Consider the following 14599-nt stretch of genomic DNA (forward strand, 5'->3'; position numbering starts at 1 on the left):
ATTAATGTTCTTTGAATAACTTTAAAGAACAAATCCATAAAACCAATCCAAACTAAAGTATGTGCTCAAGTATGTGCTCAAAGCTTTAACTAAAAAAACCAAAACATTCTCAATCATGAAATCACAAAAAGTTACGCTCAAATGAATGCACATTTTCAAACCAGTAATCAAATCATCCTAAAATAAACAGAAATAGGAACAGAAATGAAAATGCATTGAAACAGGTTTCTATTTTCTTTAGGCAAGGCAAAAAAAGTAAGCAATCAGAGCTTTATTGACTTTCTTCTATAAAGCTGCCATCTCACAAGTATCATAAAGACAATGACTGAACATTTAAAACTCATTTAATCTCCATCAGATTTGAGAAAATGGCCATATCTAAGGAAACTAATCATACAGTTAAAAGAAAGTAATAGCTCTAAACTGTGGGAATATATTTGTTTCTTGCACATGTGGATTAAAAATAAGTTGGAAAAAGAGAAAGTCTGTTTCTATAGATGTTGGATGTGTTAATTGTGGTGTTTAACCACTGCAGTCGTAGTTGCATCCAATACCAGAATAGCTGTCAAATATGATCTTCCAAACTAATTCAAAGTCCAATGTAGCAAATGTATTGTTCCCCTGTTGGAGAGCTTTGAAACAGTAACAAAAAATGGTCATTTATTCTACTCTTTGACTCTTTTCCTACATTATTGGGAAAAAAAAACCCCACACAATTTTGCAGGTAAAGCATACAGATAGAATTATCTATCTCCAACAGCCTCTGAGAACACAAATCAACAGTTTGTCATGGATTCATATTTTATATCTTATGATACAAGAGCTTGGGAGGCTACAACTGCCTTGTCAAGTTTGCTTTTTCCTTTGACAGAGGTTAAGGCTGACTGCTGAAGGATTACAATTTTATTGCTGCTTGGTGAAGGATATACTGCTCTCTCTACATTTTAGAAGGACTCACAAGAATAATCACAAGTCATTTTGAAGTCCAAGCCCATAAACTCAAATTCATGTAAATCCCTACTAGTCACAGTCTACAATCACACCTTGAAAGTTATTTAGTATGCCACTGTTTCAAAGATAGCAGTATAAAATTCTAGCAAACAAAGGAAATGTGTAAATTAAACAGACAGTATTTTTTAGTATAACCACAAGAAGAATGAGGCCATAAATACAGAGGTGTTAATATTAAGGTAGAAAAAGAAGGAAATAAAATTTTCTATGTGAACTTGAACTCTATACCTAGAATCAACTTTTTAATTGTCATTTAGCTGCATTTGTTGCTATGATATTATTAGGCTTTGAAATCTGTATGGCATTTTGATGGCTTAAATGTATGAAGCAAAGACAATGCTACCACAGCTGATGCAGTGCAGGCAATTATCTGACCAATGTCTCACTCAAGAGGAGCCTCTGGGATTAAAAAACAAACTTAGAATAGTTTATTAGTATTGAGCTGTATAACTCTATCAAGTATTTTCTGAAAGAAAAAAAACCTCTTTATGTGCTAGATCAAAAGGAGGGAAAGTGATATACTTTTCTTTATAAATTTTATATGCTTTTACAATCTGTACAAAAATCCTAAAATAAATACACTGCCAGGTAATAAGATTTGAATGTATGCTATGTGACTTGGTTCCATTAATACAAGATGTTATTACTAAGCATAAAAGGAAAACATCCCTGTTTTAAATGTAGAAAAAAAGTAATGTAGAGACCTGTGGCTGAAAAGAAATAGAAGATAGAAATGAAACAGTTTCTTAAATGGCAGCTCCTATTAGCTTTCTGTATATTGAAAAGAGGATTTATATTCTAACAAGTTTGTTTCTGAAAGAAGTGGTAAAGCTTATGGGTTAAGCATGCAATCTAACAAAATACGCTGAACATTCTCTTCTCCCCATATCAATCTACTTGATATAATGATATCAACAAACCTCTGTCATTTCAGAATTTATCAACATTTACATCACAGAGAAACAGCTCAGAAGAAAAACACAAAAATATTCAGATTTTGCTTTGATTTTTCTTTTTTGAAAGTAAAAGGCAATTTTGAGAAATCTAACATGCATGTTTCATGGTAACTTTTGCAGCAGTCTCCTTCACATACCATCCTCTAACAGCAAAAATAGTCCTAGCTGAGGCTTCCTTTAATTTCATAATTAGTGCATTACATCCCCTCACAGCAGAAATGTTTACAGTCCAGGTGCAGCAATTAATATTTAATAATACTTAAAAGATGTAAAAAAATATTATCTTAATCACAGTAATTTGATATTTTATATGGGTCAGAATTATTTCTAAACATCTCTGAAGTAAAGATTGAATACTTTACCATTATTTAACCTTACTAATATAAATATAACAAAACCCCCTGTATTATTTCTGTTTTACTTCTTACCTAACTTGCACACATGAAATTCTGTGACTGGAAAAGAGTTAATTCATTACCAAAGCATGATACCAATACCCATCTCAAAATGATAAATGAACCATTTTGAGAACTATCATTTGTACAAGATGAAAAATGACAGCAGTGATTAGCCACTCTTGTATAACCCTGATAGTAAAGTGGCAAATGTAGATATGAAAACTTTTAGAATCACAGTTGTTTGGATAAGGCTTTTCTAATCACCAAGTCCACCCTGTAATGTAAGATGTTGTCAGCACGCCCATTTTTAATTTATCTTAAACAATAGATTAGTATTATATTTAGCACTAAAATGTGATGACAACTCTAGTTTATGCAATGTGTTAATTAATAAGCATAAAATATGAGACCCCCATTTGTAATTTCAAAAGTTATATTTAAACTGTTTTAGTTCTCAAACTGACATAATCTGTATCTGTAACTGTATCTGTAACTGTATCTGGACTTTGAAGACTTTGAATGTTTCATAAGTTCTCCAAAGGACTGAAATAATCTGTGTGAACAAAAATGTATTTTCAGTCAAGGAGAATTGAAAATGAATTATATTTTCAACTTTATGAAAAAGGTTTCCAAATTTGCTTTCCAATTTTACTTGCCTTTTTATTGTCAAAAAAAAAGTGAAATTACATTTTATTGCTCAATATAGATGACTAAAACTCTTAGTGTACCCCAGTTCTTACCTTATTGTGATAGGGACGAGCAGACCCTTGCTGACAGATTGGTTCAGGGACACAGTCAGAATGTTCTGAGAGTTTCCACAGCCTAATCGAACTGTTGGTCTTCCCTCCACAAGATACAAGTGAAGAAACTGCTCTCCAAAATTTCTTTCACCAGCTTTGAAAATAAAAATGGAGATAGTCACACTTCTGAAAGTGTAGGACCTCACAGAAGTAAATCACACTACTGGAACACCATCATCAGACACAATGCCTATGTGACCTTGGGGACCCTTCTGTCCATATACAGGACTCTTCTTGAGTGACCGTGAGAAAAAAAAATCAGACTGTAAATCTCTGTATTTAGCTGATAACAGTTAAAAGTAAAAGAAAATAACTAAAAGACAAAATTTACTTAATACCACTGCAGTGGCATCAATCTTACAGAGATGTTACATTAATTGAACTTCTCTCTATATCCAGCAGTATCATTAAGGCAACAAAGGTGACAATAAAAAAAGAAATTCACATTCATTCAGTTTTTCAAATAAGTTATAGAAAACAAAAATTATAAGAGGACAGCTCTTATAATAGATTTAAAGATTATGAAAAATTCACCTTTCCCAATTAATGATGTATTTCAGACTTGAAGAGAAGAAAAATTATTTACAAAACATCAAACATACTGTTACTTGAACTCTTAAAAATAAGAATGAAAAATATGCTTAAGTTCACTTCCACTAAATAGTATATTATACATTGTAACAATGACAGCAAAATATTTATATTTGAGTGATGAATGATACAAGGCTCTTATAAAAAAAAGGACTGACACCTACAGTATCACATGATATTGGGTGAATTTGTCCTTTGAATTTAACTGTATTTACTTTTCATAAAAGGTAAGACAGCTCCTGTTTGCAATTTTTATTCAACTTCAAGATAAACAGTTAAAACGTTAATCTGTTTATTCACTGTATTTTGCTGTTTAACTGAAGCAAAAAAGACTCACTAGCTGGGTCACGAAACTGAAAATACTGCATGTATTGTTTGATGTACTACTGCCTCTGAATAGGAGGTCCTGGGTGCTGGCATGGGTGTTAGACAGGGAGAAATCTCACGCTGGCATTTGGGGGACCCTCACTTGTGGAGTGCCTGGGTTTGGGTGTGTGAGCCTTGAGTGAGTCTGCCCATGAACCATGAGCAGGAGTCCACCAGAGTGGTGCAGAAGGGCTGGGATCTGGGCAGGGTTTCAGCTGCTGGGTAGGAGCTCCCTGGCCTGGAGTTACTGCAGGGGGCCACAGGTCAGAACATTATTATTTTTATTCAGAAAGGTAAAAAAAATGAGGGCATTCTTGGGACTTAGAAAACACATTAATTTGTAAAAACAAAATAATCAACTTTATTTTGGAGGACAAAACAAAAACGAAGAAGTGATCTTTCAGGAGACAGAGGGAGACAACAGTGCTTGCAACTGCCTGATCATTTCCTTTTGTATAGTTCCCGGCGAAACAGTTCACAATGTAAATTCCCTCCTTGAGAGCAACTTTCTAGTCAACATTGCATTTCTTCAGTCTGTTACAAATCCTGATGACCTAATGAAGTCTTTTATGCTTAAACATATTTTGTATTCTGAATAGCTAATTAACTCCAAAACTATTTTAATTTGACTGGATTTCATGCCTTTGGCTTTTACAATTTCCTTCTACAATAGTCTGATAATTCTCTTTTAAAAATATTGCACTATTGCACTGTTTTTTAACCATCATATAACTGATATATGCACATATTGCACTATTTGTTTCCTAGTCTTCTCCCCTCCTTGCACATGCCATTCCTGGCATTTCCAATTTCTACCAGTAAGTAGATCTGTAAGTCACATTGATTCAGAGAGAGCAAAGTGGATGTATATGTGCATGTATATAACACATCTTGAAAAAGTGAAGTTACAGATGAACACCTTGTTTCCCTTCTCCCAGTGACTCTGTCTGTCTATTCACTTTGCCCACTAGTAAAAACTTGGAAGAAGGTCCTCATTATTACCAGTAAAGGAAAAAATCTGGGACAGCTCTCTCAAAGGCAGCATTACTTCTTGAAACTTCAGTGAGTGTTGCTGCTTGAACTTCAGTCTAGGGAGCACTTTTAAGTCACACTTGCAGGTGACTAACAGCATTCTTCACATTATTTGCTAGGTGGTATGAAATCCTTTGAAAGGAAAGTCCTTTAAATCTTTCTACAGTGAACATGAGGAGTCAGAGAATTTTGTTCTGGCAATGTGAAAGAGCATATACTGCCTAGTGCAAATGATGGAAGTTACCTTCATAGGAAAAGTTCGAGTCATAAGCAAAACAGACAGGTTCTGGGAAGAGACAGAGATCAGGAAATATCTGAGTTAAAAACCTTGTTTGATATTGGGAGTAAATCATCTTGACCTTAGTAGAGATTATGTGAGGGGTTCTAGCAAAATAATCTCAGCAATCATCCTTTCATAGAAAACTGTGAGCCAGAAGGTTATTTTTGTACATCAGTATGTCAGCAAGCAAATGGCCATTGAGCTTAAATGATTGCCTATCTAAAAGACAGGTTTGAAGTCCCATTAAAATATGAGATAAGCTTTATTAAGAAAGAAAATATATTTTGACCCAGGAAGGATTCTGTGAAATGCTTTACATGAAAATGCCTGCTGAAATAAGAGACAAAGAGACTACAACTGAAATGTCTAAATGGCCTCTATTTAGTTTCTTAAGGGTAAGGGGAATATGGGAAGATCTGGGGAACAGAGCTTCTGAGAGAAAAGGAAATAATTTATGAGCCCAACTTATGAAAAGGGAGCTGTTGTCCTTAAGGAGTGCTGTAAACATGGGCTGTGATATCTGAAATCCAATTGTCAGAAGTTACAGGCTACCATATATAGCAGAAGCTAAACAATCTATCCTTGAAGGGATTGTGAGCAGCATTATGCTGACTCTCTTAAAAGTGAAAATGATGAAGTAAAACTTTACAACTGTATCAGGTTTATGATCACTAGGAATTTATTTTGCTTTGTGGCTAAATATCACAATTTGCTTTGACATGTTGATGAAATTTAATCATGCTAACAAATAAAATAATTAAGGAATAGAATAGAAATATTATGAATGCATTCTATAGTAAACAAATAAATCTTCTCAAATGATGGCTAATTTTTATTGGCACAAATGTAATTGTCACAGTCTATCAATAATTTAAACACAACATCAAAAATTCCAGACAGTTTTAGTCCATCTACTGTTAACATTCCTTGAAGTATGTTTTTCTTGAATACATACTGAGTAATTACATATAATATAATTACTAAGAATGTAAATGCATTTTTCTTTGTATTAAGACAGATGTATGTATAGTAATTTTCTATAAATCACACATAGACTTCTATGACATCCTATCTCTTTCCCAATTTTTTTAACAGAAAACCTATTTTTGGAAGCCTCTACAAGTCCTTAGTACTTGTTAATTTCAACAAACCATTGATAAAATTCTTGCTAATAAAGTAAAAATTTTTTTAACAGTATAGTATGATTTTCTAAAGTGCCATGCCTAGCACAGGTAATGATTCTCGTATTCTGTCTATTGGTTAGCCTATAAGCAGACTTATTTGCTGTATTCCCAATATTTGTTTTATTAGTCTCATATATATTTGCATATATATAATTGCACTAACTGCTAAAAGGTATTAAAATAACGCATTGATATTTTCAGTGCTCTTTTATTTTTATTTTAAGGCATTTTGACATGAAAAAGTGAAGAATGCACGGATCTTTTTTGTTCTTCACATGCTATTGTACTAGGTAAAGACAGATGCAAGTTTCAATCCTTTTATATTATCCTTATGATTTTGACTTAAATAGTCTTATACATACTTTCTGATTCAAATTCATTTGTGTATCAGTAGCATCTTGTCTGAGATTTCTCCCTGTAATTAAATGTCTACTAATTATCTGCCAGAAAAACAGATGTAACCTCACCACCACCTGGTAAAAACAGGTGTGTTTGTAAAATGTGTAATCTGAAGATGGATTAATTAAAAAAAACTAATCAAAAATGTGTAACAATTTTCTAGTAAAGTAATCTGAAAGAAGCAGATCACTGTAATGATTTTTCTATTTTAAAAACTTATTTTGACAAATAGATATGTTTTTGCTTTATGAATGTGTGAAGCTTATTGTAACCATAATTATTAAACCATTGCTAACACACATAAATTAACAGAATCTGAAAATGTTGGGAACATTAACCCTTAGAAATGTGTGGTTCTTGTACCTAGTGAGTGCAATAGCTTCAAGTTGGTTTTCTGCTGATGGTTCATTCCTTGGATGTTTGATGGTGACACAGCTTCAAAAAAGCAGCAGTAAAGGGAGGAGTTGTATTACTATTAAAAACAGAAGAGCTGACAGCAGCAGCTTCTCTTTTGTAGTAGTTACAAGTGAAAATGAAAGAGTAGGGAGAAAAAATGAGGATGAAGGAAATACAGAGAAAACATGAGGGATCTCACAAAGGATATTTATCTGACAGAAGTATGTACAGAAATAATTTAAAACCTCTCAATTATCTGTATAGGCGCATCTGTATATATCTGTTCATTCATAAAACACTGGAGAGATTTTTATTTACAAATTTATATAATTTTTTATTTTACATTCATGTAAAACCAAATAAGAATATTGATCTGAACCATTATAACAAACATTTGTATTATTTGGAATGGAATCTAATTACCAGGGAGACAGAGAACAAAAAAGAAAGAGTAAAAACAAGGAAAAGGAATTGGTGCTACAGAAAAAAGGGGCAGAGATAGTTAAAGTGGAAATGTAAAGCAAATATCTAATGTTAGTATCAGAATTCTACAAAAATTCTGACAATAGGACACAGAAAACAATGGATGACTTATCAGAATTGTACAAGAATTCTGCTAAGTCATCCATTACTTTCTGTGTCTGTGTTCTACAGCCAGGCAGAGATCCAAAGTTTTACTTATTTATTTATTTATTTAGCTTAACAGAAATCTAACCTTAATAGAAACCCTATTGGTCACTAAAAGAGCGGAATATTGCAAATCAGTTAAAATTCCATTTTAGGGGTAACACAGGGAATGAGAATGCAAATGTGACATGGTACTGAGAACCTATGAAGAAAAGGTGGGGTTTCACTCTGTGAAAATATACAAAAATTATCCCGAGTTCCTGGAGCTACCCCAGCTCAATTTTAGGGTGAGAACTGAACTCATACCACTAATCCTGACCCACATTGGCCCCTTTTTGGAGGGACAAGAAGTGAGCTGTGACACAATCCATGGAAATCTCAGATATGGGTAACTGGAAAGCAAAAAAACTTCATGGTTCTCCACTAATGCTATTCTATCTTTCCAGAAAGTGGAAACACTTATATTCTAAAGAACATTAAGTCCTCAAATACTGCTGAAACAAAATCTCTGCATACACCTGAAAAATACCATATTAACAATTTTCCATAGAGAGTATGAACTAATAGCGGAACAGGTTATAATAGGTTTAAATATTTAATTTGGTTAGATGCAAAATGAGTACATTATCTAGAAAAGAAAATACATAGAGTCATATGAATTGGTTATTTAATTCACCCCTTGCAATGAGCAGGGACATCTTCGACCCCATCAGGTTGCTCAGAGTCTTCTCAAACCTGACTTGGATGATTCCAGAGATGAGGAATCTACCACCTCTCCGGGCAGTTTATTCCAGTACTTTGCTCCCCTTATTGTAAAAAAATCTTTATATCTAGCCTACATTTACACTCTTTTAGTGTTGTGTGGTTTAAAGACACACCATTTTTTTTTGGTTTAAAGACACTACTCCATGTCCTATTGCAACAGGCAACTAAGAAGTTTAGCCTCATATTTTTTATAAGCACCCATTTAAAAAAGACTGGAATGTGATGTTTCCAGAGCCTTCTCTTCTCCAGGCCAAATAAACTCAACTCCTTTAGCTTCAAAAAACACTAAAACACTTCCTCCTGAGTATAGCAGAAAATCTTCCATTTTGGATTTTTTTTGGTTGTAGTTCTTTGAGATTTTTGGTTCACAGAGATGCTTACTCAGGGCTTATGTGTAGGTAGCAAGATTAACTTTGGCTGGAGCCAAATTACTCTGCAGTGATGAAGCAAACAAAATCACTAAATGCCAAATATATTCAAAGTACTTCCAATAACCTTCACTGAATTCTTCTTCAAGGGCAAATAACTCCTCTTGAAATTGAAATAACTAACAAGTATAAAACATTTTGACATAAAGAATTGCCACATCACCCCTTATCCATGATTCTTGGCAAATTTTGCAGTACTGTAGCTTAGGCAGCTGCAGCAACAGCCCAGATATAACATACAAGGATTTAAAATACTATTTTGAAAGGAAGTAAACATTAATTTTCAGTTTGGGGCTAGAGTGTTTCACATCTTAAAAAAAAAAATCTAGTACAGACAATAATAAATTGCATAATTAAATAATGCCACAAAGCTTATATTAGTTTTAACCCTGGCTTATAAATGGGTACATAGTTCAGGTGAATTCACATATACTACTACCAGATTAATATAAATGCAACAAAATTAAATCAGAATTATTTATGCTTTATCAACAAGATTCCTTGTGTAGAGAGACCCTAGGAAGCTGCATGAAAATGCTCCTAATGATTTTGCCTTTGTGGAGTAAATCTATCAAATAATCATATTTTTCTAGCTCTTCTTGGGAAGAAATCACCTCACTTTCCATGTTTTCCATTTGCAAGAAATTGCAAGATAAAATATATAATGAAATACTCAACTGGCAGAGTAGTCTATTTTTTTCTTGCTGACTAGTGAAAAGTGTACTTCTGTCTCAGAAGTTTATGCCATATATTGAGGAATGAAATATGCAGGCAAGAAGCAACTTTTTTATGTAGTGTTAACAGGCATACATCCAAGTCTGCACGTATACTCTCTGGGGATCACAAAAGAATTCTCTGAAGTGTGAAATCACAGTAAGGACTTCAAAATATGGCAAAACTGCAGAACCTAAGATAGTTCTATAAATCAAGAATTTGGAACCAAGATCACAATTATAAAAAGCGAGACTCAATCCAACTACAGAGAAGTTTTTTCTCTATAAGTTGTTCAAAACTTCTTCAACATTTGTACTTTAGAGCTGCAAAACTTACAACTAAAGTCATATGCTTACTACGTTCTTTCTTGTCAGGAAGCAGCATTTTCTCTTGTAAGTTATGTTTTGCTCAATGAGTCATAAATTAAAGAACTTTCCAGAGGAACACAAGGAACAATGGTTCAAATTTTATAATGCAGCATGCATTAGAATACCAAAAGGCTTCTACTGCATTTTAATGACTCATTTTGCTGTTGAAGAGGAAATGCCAGCTGATGTACACTAAAGTTAATAAGGACCTGAAGGAGCTAAAACTGATACTTAGCTTCAAGTATCTTTGGTACTTACTGTAAAGAATTGTGCCATTTAGAGCAGTTGTTTTCACTGTCAAGTACAGAGTTGTCAGATTGCTTGTTTCCTGCCCAGATGCAGTCCTGGTATCAGATACAGATGTCAGAGAAGGTAGCTCCAAATAAGAATTTCCAGTGAAGGATGGAAAAAACAGTGCTATGTCTGAAATGAACAACAAAAAGCTAATTTTATTAATTTATTACAAAATAAAGTAATAAAATGCAAGCATGTTAGAAAGATCAATTTTTTAATACATGTGATAGCATCATCAACTATATTATTTGCTGAGCATGCATATAAAATTCTTTCATTTCAAACATTCAAATTCACAGAAAATGAAAAAGTTCTAGCATCTGTCTATTACCAGAAGTGAAAAGATCATTACAGGAGGGATTACTACTAGAAGATGCAAGTTAAAAAGACTGTTATAAATTTACTTCTTTACAGATGTGTCAGTACAGAACCTTTATCCTATGACATCTCTGTGAAGTACTTTTCATTTTCATTTCTAGATGGGAAACCCAGTTTTTCTTCATTTTCAGAATACTCACATTTATGGAGTTTGAATAAAGAGAATGCCATTGGACAGAATACGCATTTTTCTACTACACTAGTCTGGAAATGAGTAATTGTTAAGAGAATTATTTTAAGTGTGAAGGCTTAACATTTACAATGTTTATTGCATTCATTACTATAGTCATTATGGTTTTTTGGGGTTTTTTTTTACCCTTTAGACATGATAATAGTATCATGAAGGCAATAAAAAATAAACTAAAACTGATTGAGGTTAGGCAGAATGTCTTCCCAATGCCTTAAGAAACATATTTAAGCAAAATACCTTGAAGTTTTCCCAGCCTGATCACCAGGGATGTGAATAAGAAATAAGCATCAAGAAAAATATTTTGAGTTCAGGTAATATTTTTGCAAAGAAATTTTTAGTTTAATGAACTAAAACTATACAATAGATCTGTGAGTGATGATTACACACAGGCATGACTAGCACTTAAAAAAAAAGTATTCACTTTATAAATTTTTGGTTTTTTGTGAATCTCACCACTGTTTATCCTCCGCTGTTTTTATTTGACTTAAGAAAAAAGGACAAAAGGAAAGGCCTAGCTAAACAAGCACATGTGGAAGGACAGTCATTAAAAAACTCCATACCCTGACAGCAAAAGAAAAGCAGAATGGAGAGCAATGACTAGTTATGTTTCAAAATCATAGGTCTGGAAAAATCAGGATTGTTGGAGAAAGTGGAAAAAGATATGGGATGAAAAAAAGGTCAGTGGCATTGCAAATCAGAAGAAGGCCTACCTGATTATGAGTGTTTTTTGCCTAATTAAATTCATACTTTCAAGAGAAACAGTACTAGGAGATCGAGCAGTGTCATGCAGGGTCACAAACAGGATTAAGGGCTGGGTTCTCTTTCACATGAGAAAAGGCTGAAAGAGCCAGGACTCCTAAGGCTGCAGAAGAAAAAGCTCAGGTGGATCTTAATACCTGTCTGTAAATACAGGGGGATGGAGTAGAGGAAGCCAAACTTCTCTCTCAGCAGTGCACTTGATAGCAACAGGTACAAATCAAAACCCAAGAAATTATACCGGAACATGTGGAAACTCTGTTGCACCGTGAGGATGGTCAAACATTGGCATAGGTTACCCAGAGGGATTTTTTAGATCTCAGTTCTTGGAAATTTTCAAAACCTGACTGGGCATGGTTGTGGGAAACCTGTTCTAGGTGATCCTGCTCTGCTTGAGCAAGGGATTGGACTTGATGGTCTCAAGATGATGGTCCGTTCCAACCCCAACAAATTGGTGATTCCGTTATCCTTCACAGGGAGGTTCTGTGCACTCAACCTTAATTATTATTCTTGAAGTGCAGTGCCTTTAGAAATCTCAGTGTAGTTCAGTACTCACAATATAATGTTACACTGAGCAACTAAGCTATTAAAATGTCTTTTATTAGGTAGTTTAAAAAAAACCCCAAACTAGTCAACTTGGAGACTAACTGTCTGCAATTTATACTCTAAGTTAAAATTAATCTGTGAAGTTTCTTTCAGCTAGGTGAAGGGAAGGGGGAGAAGAATGAGGAGCGGAAGGGATTGTGGTATATCTGGGCAATCTTGAAAGGAAGGACAATCTCATTACTCCTTTAGGAAGGATAGGTCCCTTCAAAGGAGGGATCTCCCCTAAAGATTTAAGACTTTCCAGGGAGTCTAGCACCTTGCATCTAAAGAAGTCTTTGCATTGTTGTATAGGCAAAACTACTGAGAAAAAATGCTATTTCAACAGTCCTGTCTACATCTGCAGTGCTGTGCCCAAAGCAGCCTAGGCTTCCATCAGCAGCACTATGAAGTCCTCTCAGAAATCAGCAGAAGGGACACAGCAAATACAGCAACTGCATCAGAAGCAAATGCACACCTGGCAGAAAAAGCCATCCAGAAATGCCAAGATGCAGAGCTCATCCTCTTCCCTATGGTGCGCAGGCTATTAGCCTGCTGATCCTTAACAGGCATTTTCTGCCCTAAAGCTGTACAACAGCTGCAATCTGTTGCAAGTCTACAACATCAGTAAAGAGGTCACTGAGAGCACAGGGATTAGTCTTCTGCTTCGATGAAGGGTCTAAGTGGGAGAAAACAGATTGAGTCTGTGTATTGAGAATCTAAAACCTATGTCTGTGATACAGTGCACAGATAGAACACTATGGGCAAAGCTGCCAGTGTGGACAAAATTTTTCTACTTCCCTCATTCTAGTAAACTCTTAATTAGCAGAAATTAAAGTCCCATGAAGCACTGATCATGGCTGCAAACTGGTAGGATCCATGAATCGGATCCAAAGAAGGGCATATGCTGAACTACAATGAGCTAATTCTCTACCACATTATGAGAGTATTTTAGTACTTCTTCTATTTACAGATATTCATATTTTAAGATGGTTGCTGGCAATAAATAATTTAGTATTTAATATATTTCACAGGATAGGCTAACAGGAAGAAGTAGTTACCTAATTCCACCCTGGGTCCACTATCTGAACCTGTCACCTCTGTCCATGATCACAAGGGACTCTTTTCCGCTGAGGCAATGGTCTCCAAGTGAGTACATGCAACCTAAGGGGTTCTCAAAACAATAACTAGGATACAGGAAGAAATAGAAACTTTCTTACATTTTAAGGATAAAAAAGATTACAAATAATTCAAGGGAAAAAAATGTAAGAGAGACCACAGAGCTGGGTCTAAATTACCTAACAAACACATATTGCATACTTTAACAATTTAACAGAAGACTCAAATTTTCTACTGAAATAAATAGATTAGCTGGAATACTATTTATGACAATTTTCACAATAACACAGTACAACAAGAAAAAGTTGAGAAACACCAACAAATTTCTAGTATGTCCCTATCTGATTTTGTCTTAGTCAGAATATAAAGAGGAGTAAGGGGAAGAATATAGTTTTCTCCTGCTACTAAAATGGAATAAATCTGTTTCCACTCCTACCTCTTATTTTCCCTTTGCATGCTTCGGGTTTTTATTACAAGTCTGGCTTAGCCTGAATTTGATTAAATTCTGTTGAATTCCTTTTAAAATATATTTTTCAGTCCTGAAGATGTTAAGAGTCATCAACTGCACCAGACATCACTAAATAAATTCAAATGAGAACCAAGAAAGATTTTTAACATCACAAAATCCTAGAAAGAGAAGAAATGCTTTCATCTTCTAGTAGGAAAATCAGACCAAACATCTGACTAAGCTTGTCTACGATCTACAGGATAGATAAGTTCATTGAATGTCCCTGGTCCTCTTTATAATGAAAGTAAATAGGTAATCCTAGGATGTGATTATACTCACCCAGTCATGACTTAAACCTGCCTATTTCTCTCTATTGCTGTAAAAGGACTTGGGGTCAATAGTTTAGGTGTAAACATGTATGCCAGCAATATCTGAAGGCAGGTGAACAATTCTCATCCTTGTTGCTTATGCATCAGAGATAGACGACCTGCAGAAGGATTTTCTTTAGGCAAAACCA

At 34.4% G+C, this 14599-nt stretch overlaps 1 protein-coding gene across 4 annotated transcripts in view; it reads right to left on the reverse strand.

The window, feature by feature from the left end:
• EYS (eyes shut homolog) overlaps positions 1 to 14599 on the reverse strand; it is a 789226-nt gene that overhangs the window by 138050 nt on the left and 636577 nt on the right. For all 4 annotated transcript variants that reach the window (XM_038131819.1, XM_038131820.1, XM_038131818.1 and 1 more), the window contains 2 exons: positions 10574 to 10738; positions 3106 to 3259 (listed from right to left, as the gene is read on the reverse strand). In XM_038131819.1, the coding sequence (XP_037987747.1) occupies positions 3106 to 3259; positions 10574 to 10738 (319 nt within the window). The remainder of the gene's footprint in view (positions 1 to 3105; positions 3260 to 10573; positions 10739 to 14599) is intronic.

The sequence above is a fragment of the Motacilla alba genome, chromosome 3 (genome assembly GCF_015832195.1).
Source record: "Motacilla alba alba isolate MOTALB_02 chromosome 3, Motacilla_alba_V1.0_pri, whole genome shotgun sequence".
Classification (NCBI taxonomy): Eukaryota; Metazoa; Chordata; class Aves; order Passeriformes; family Motacillidae; genus Motacilla; species Motacilla alba.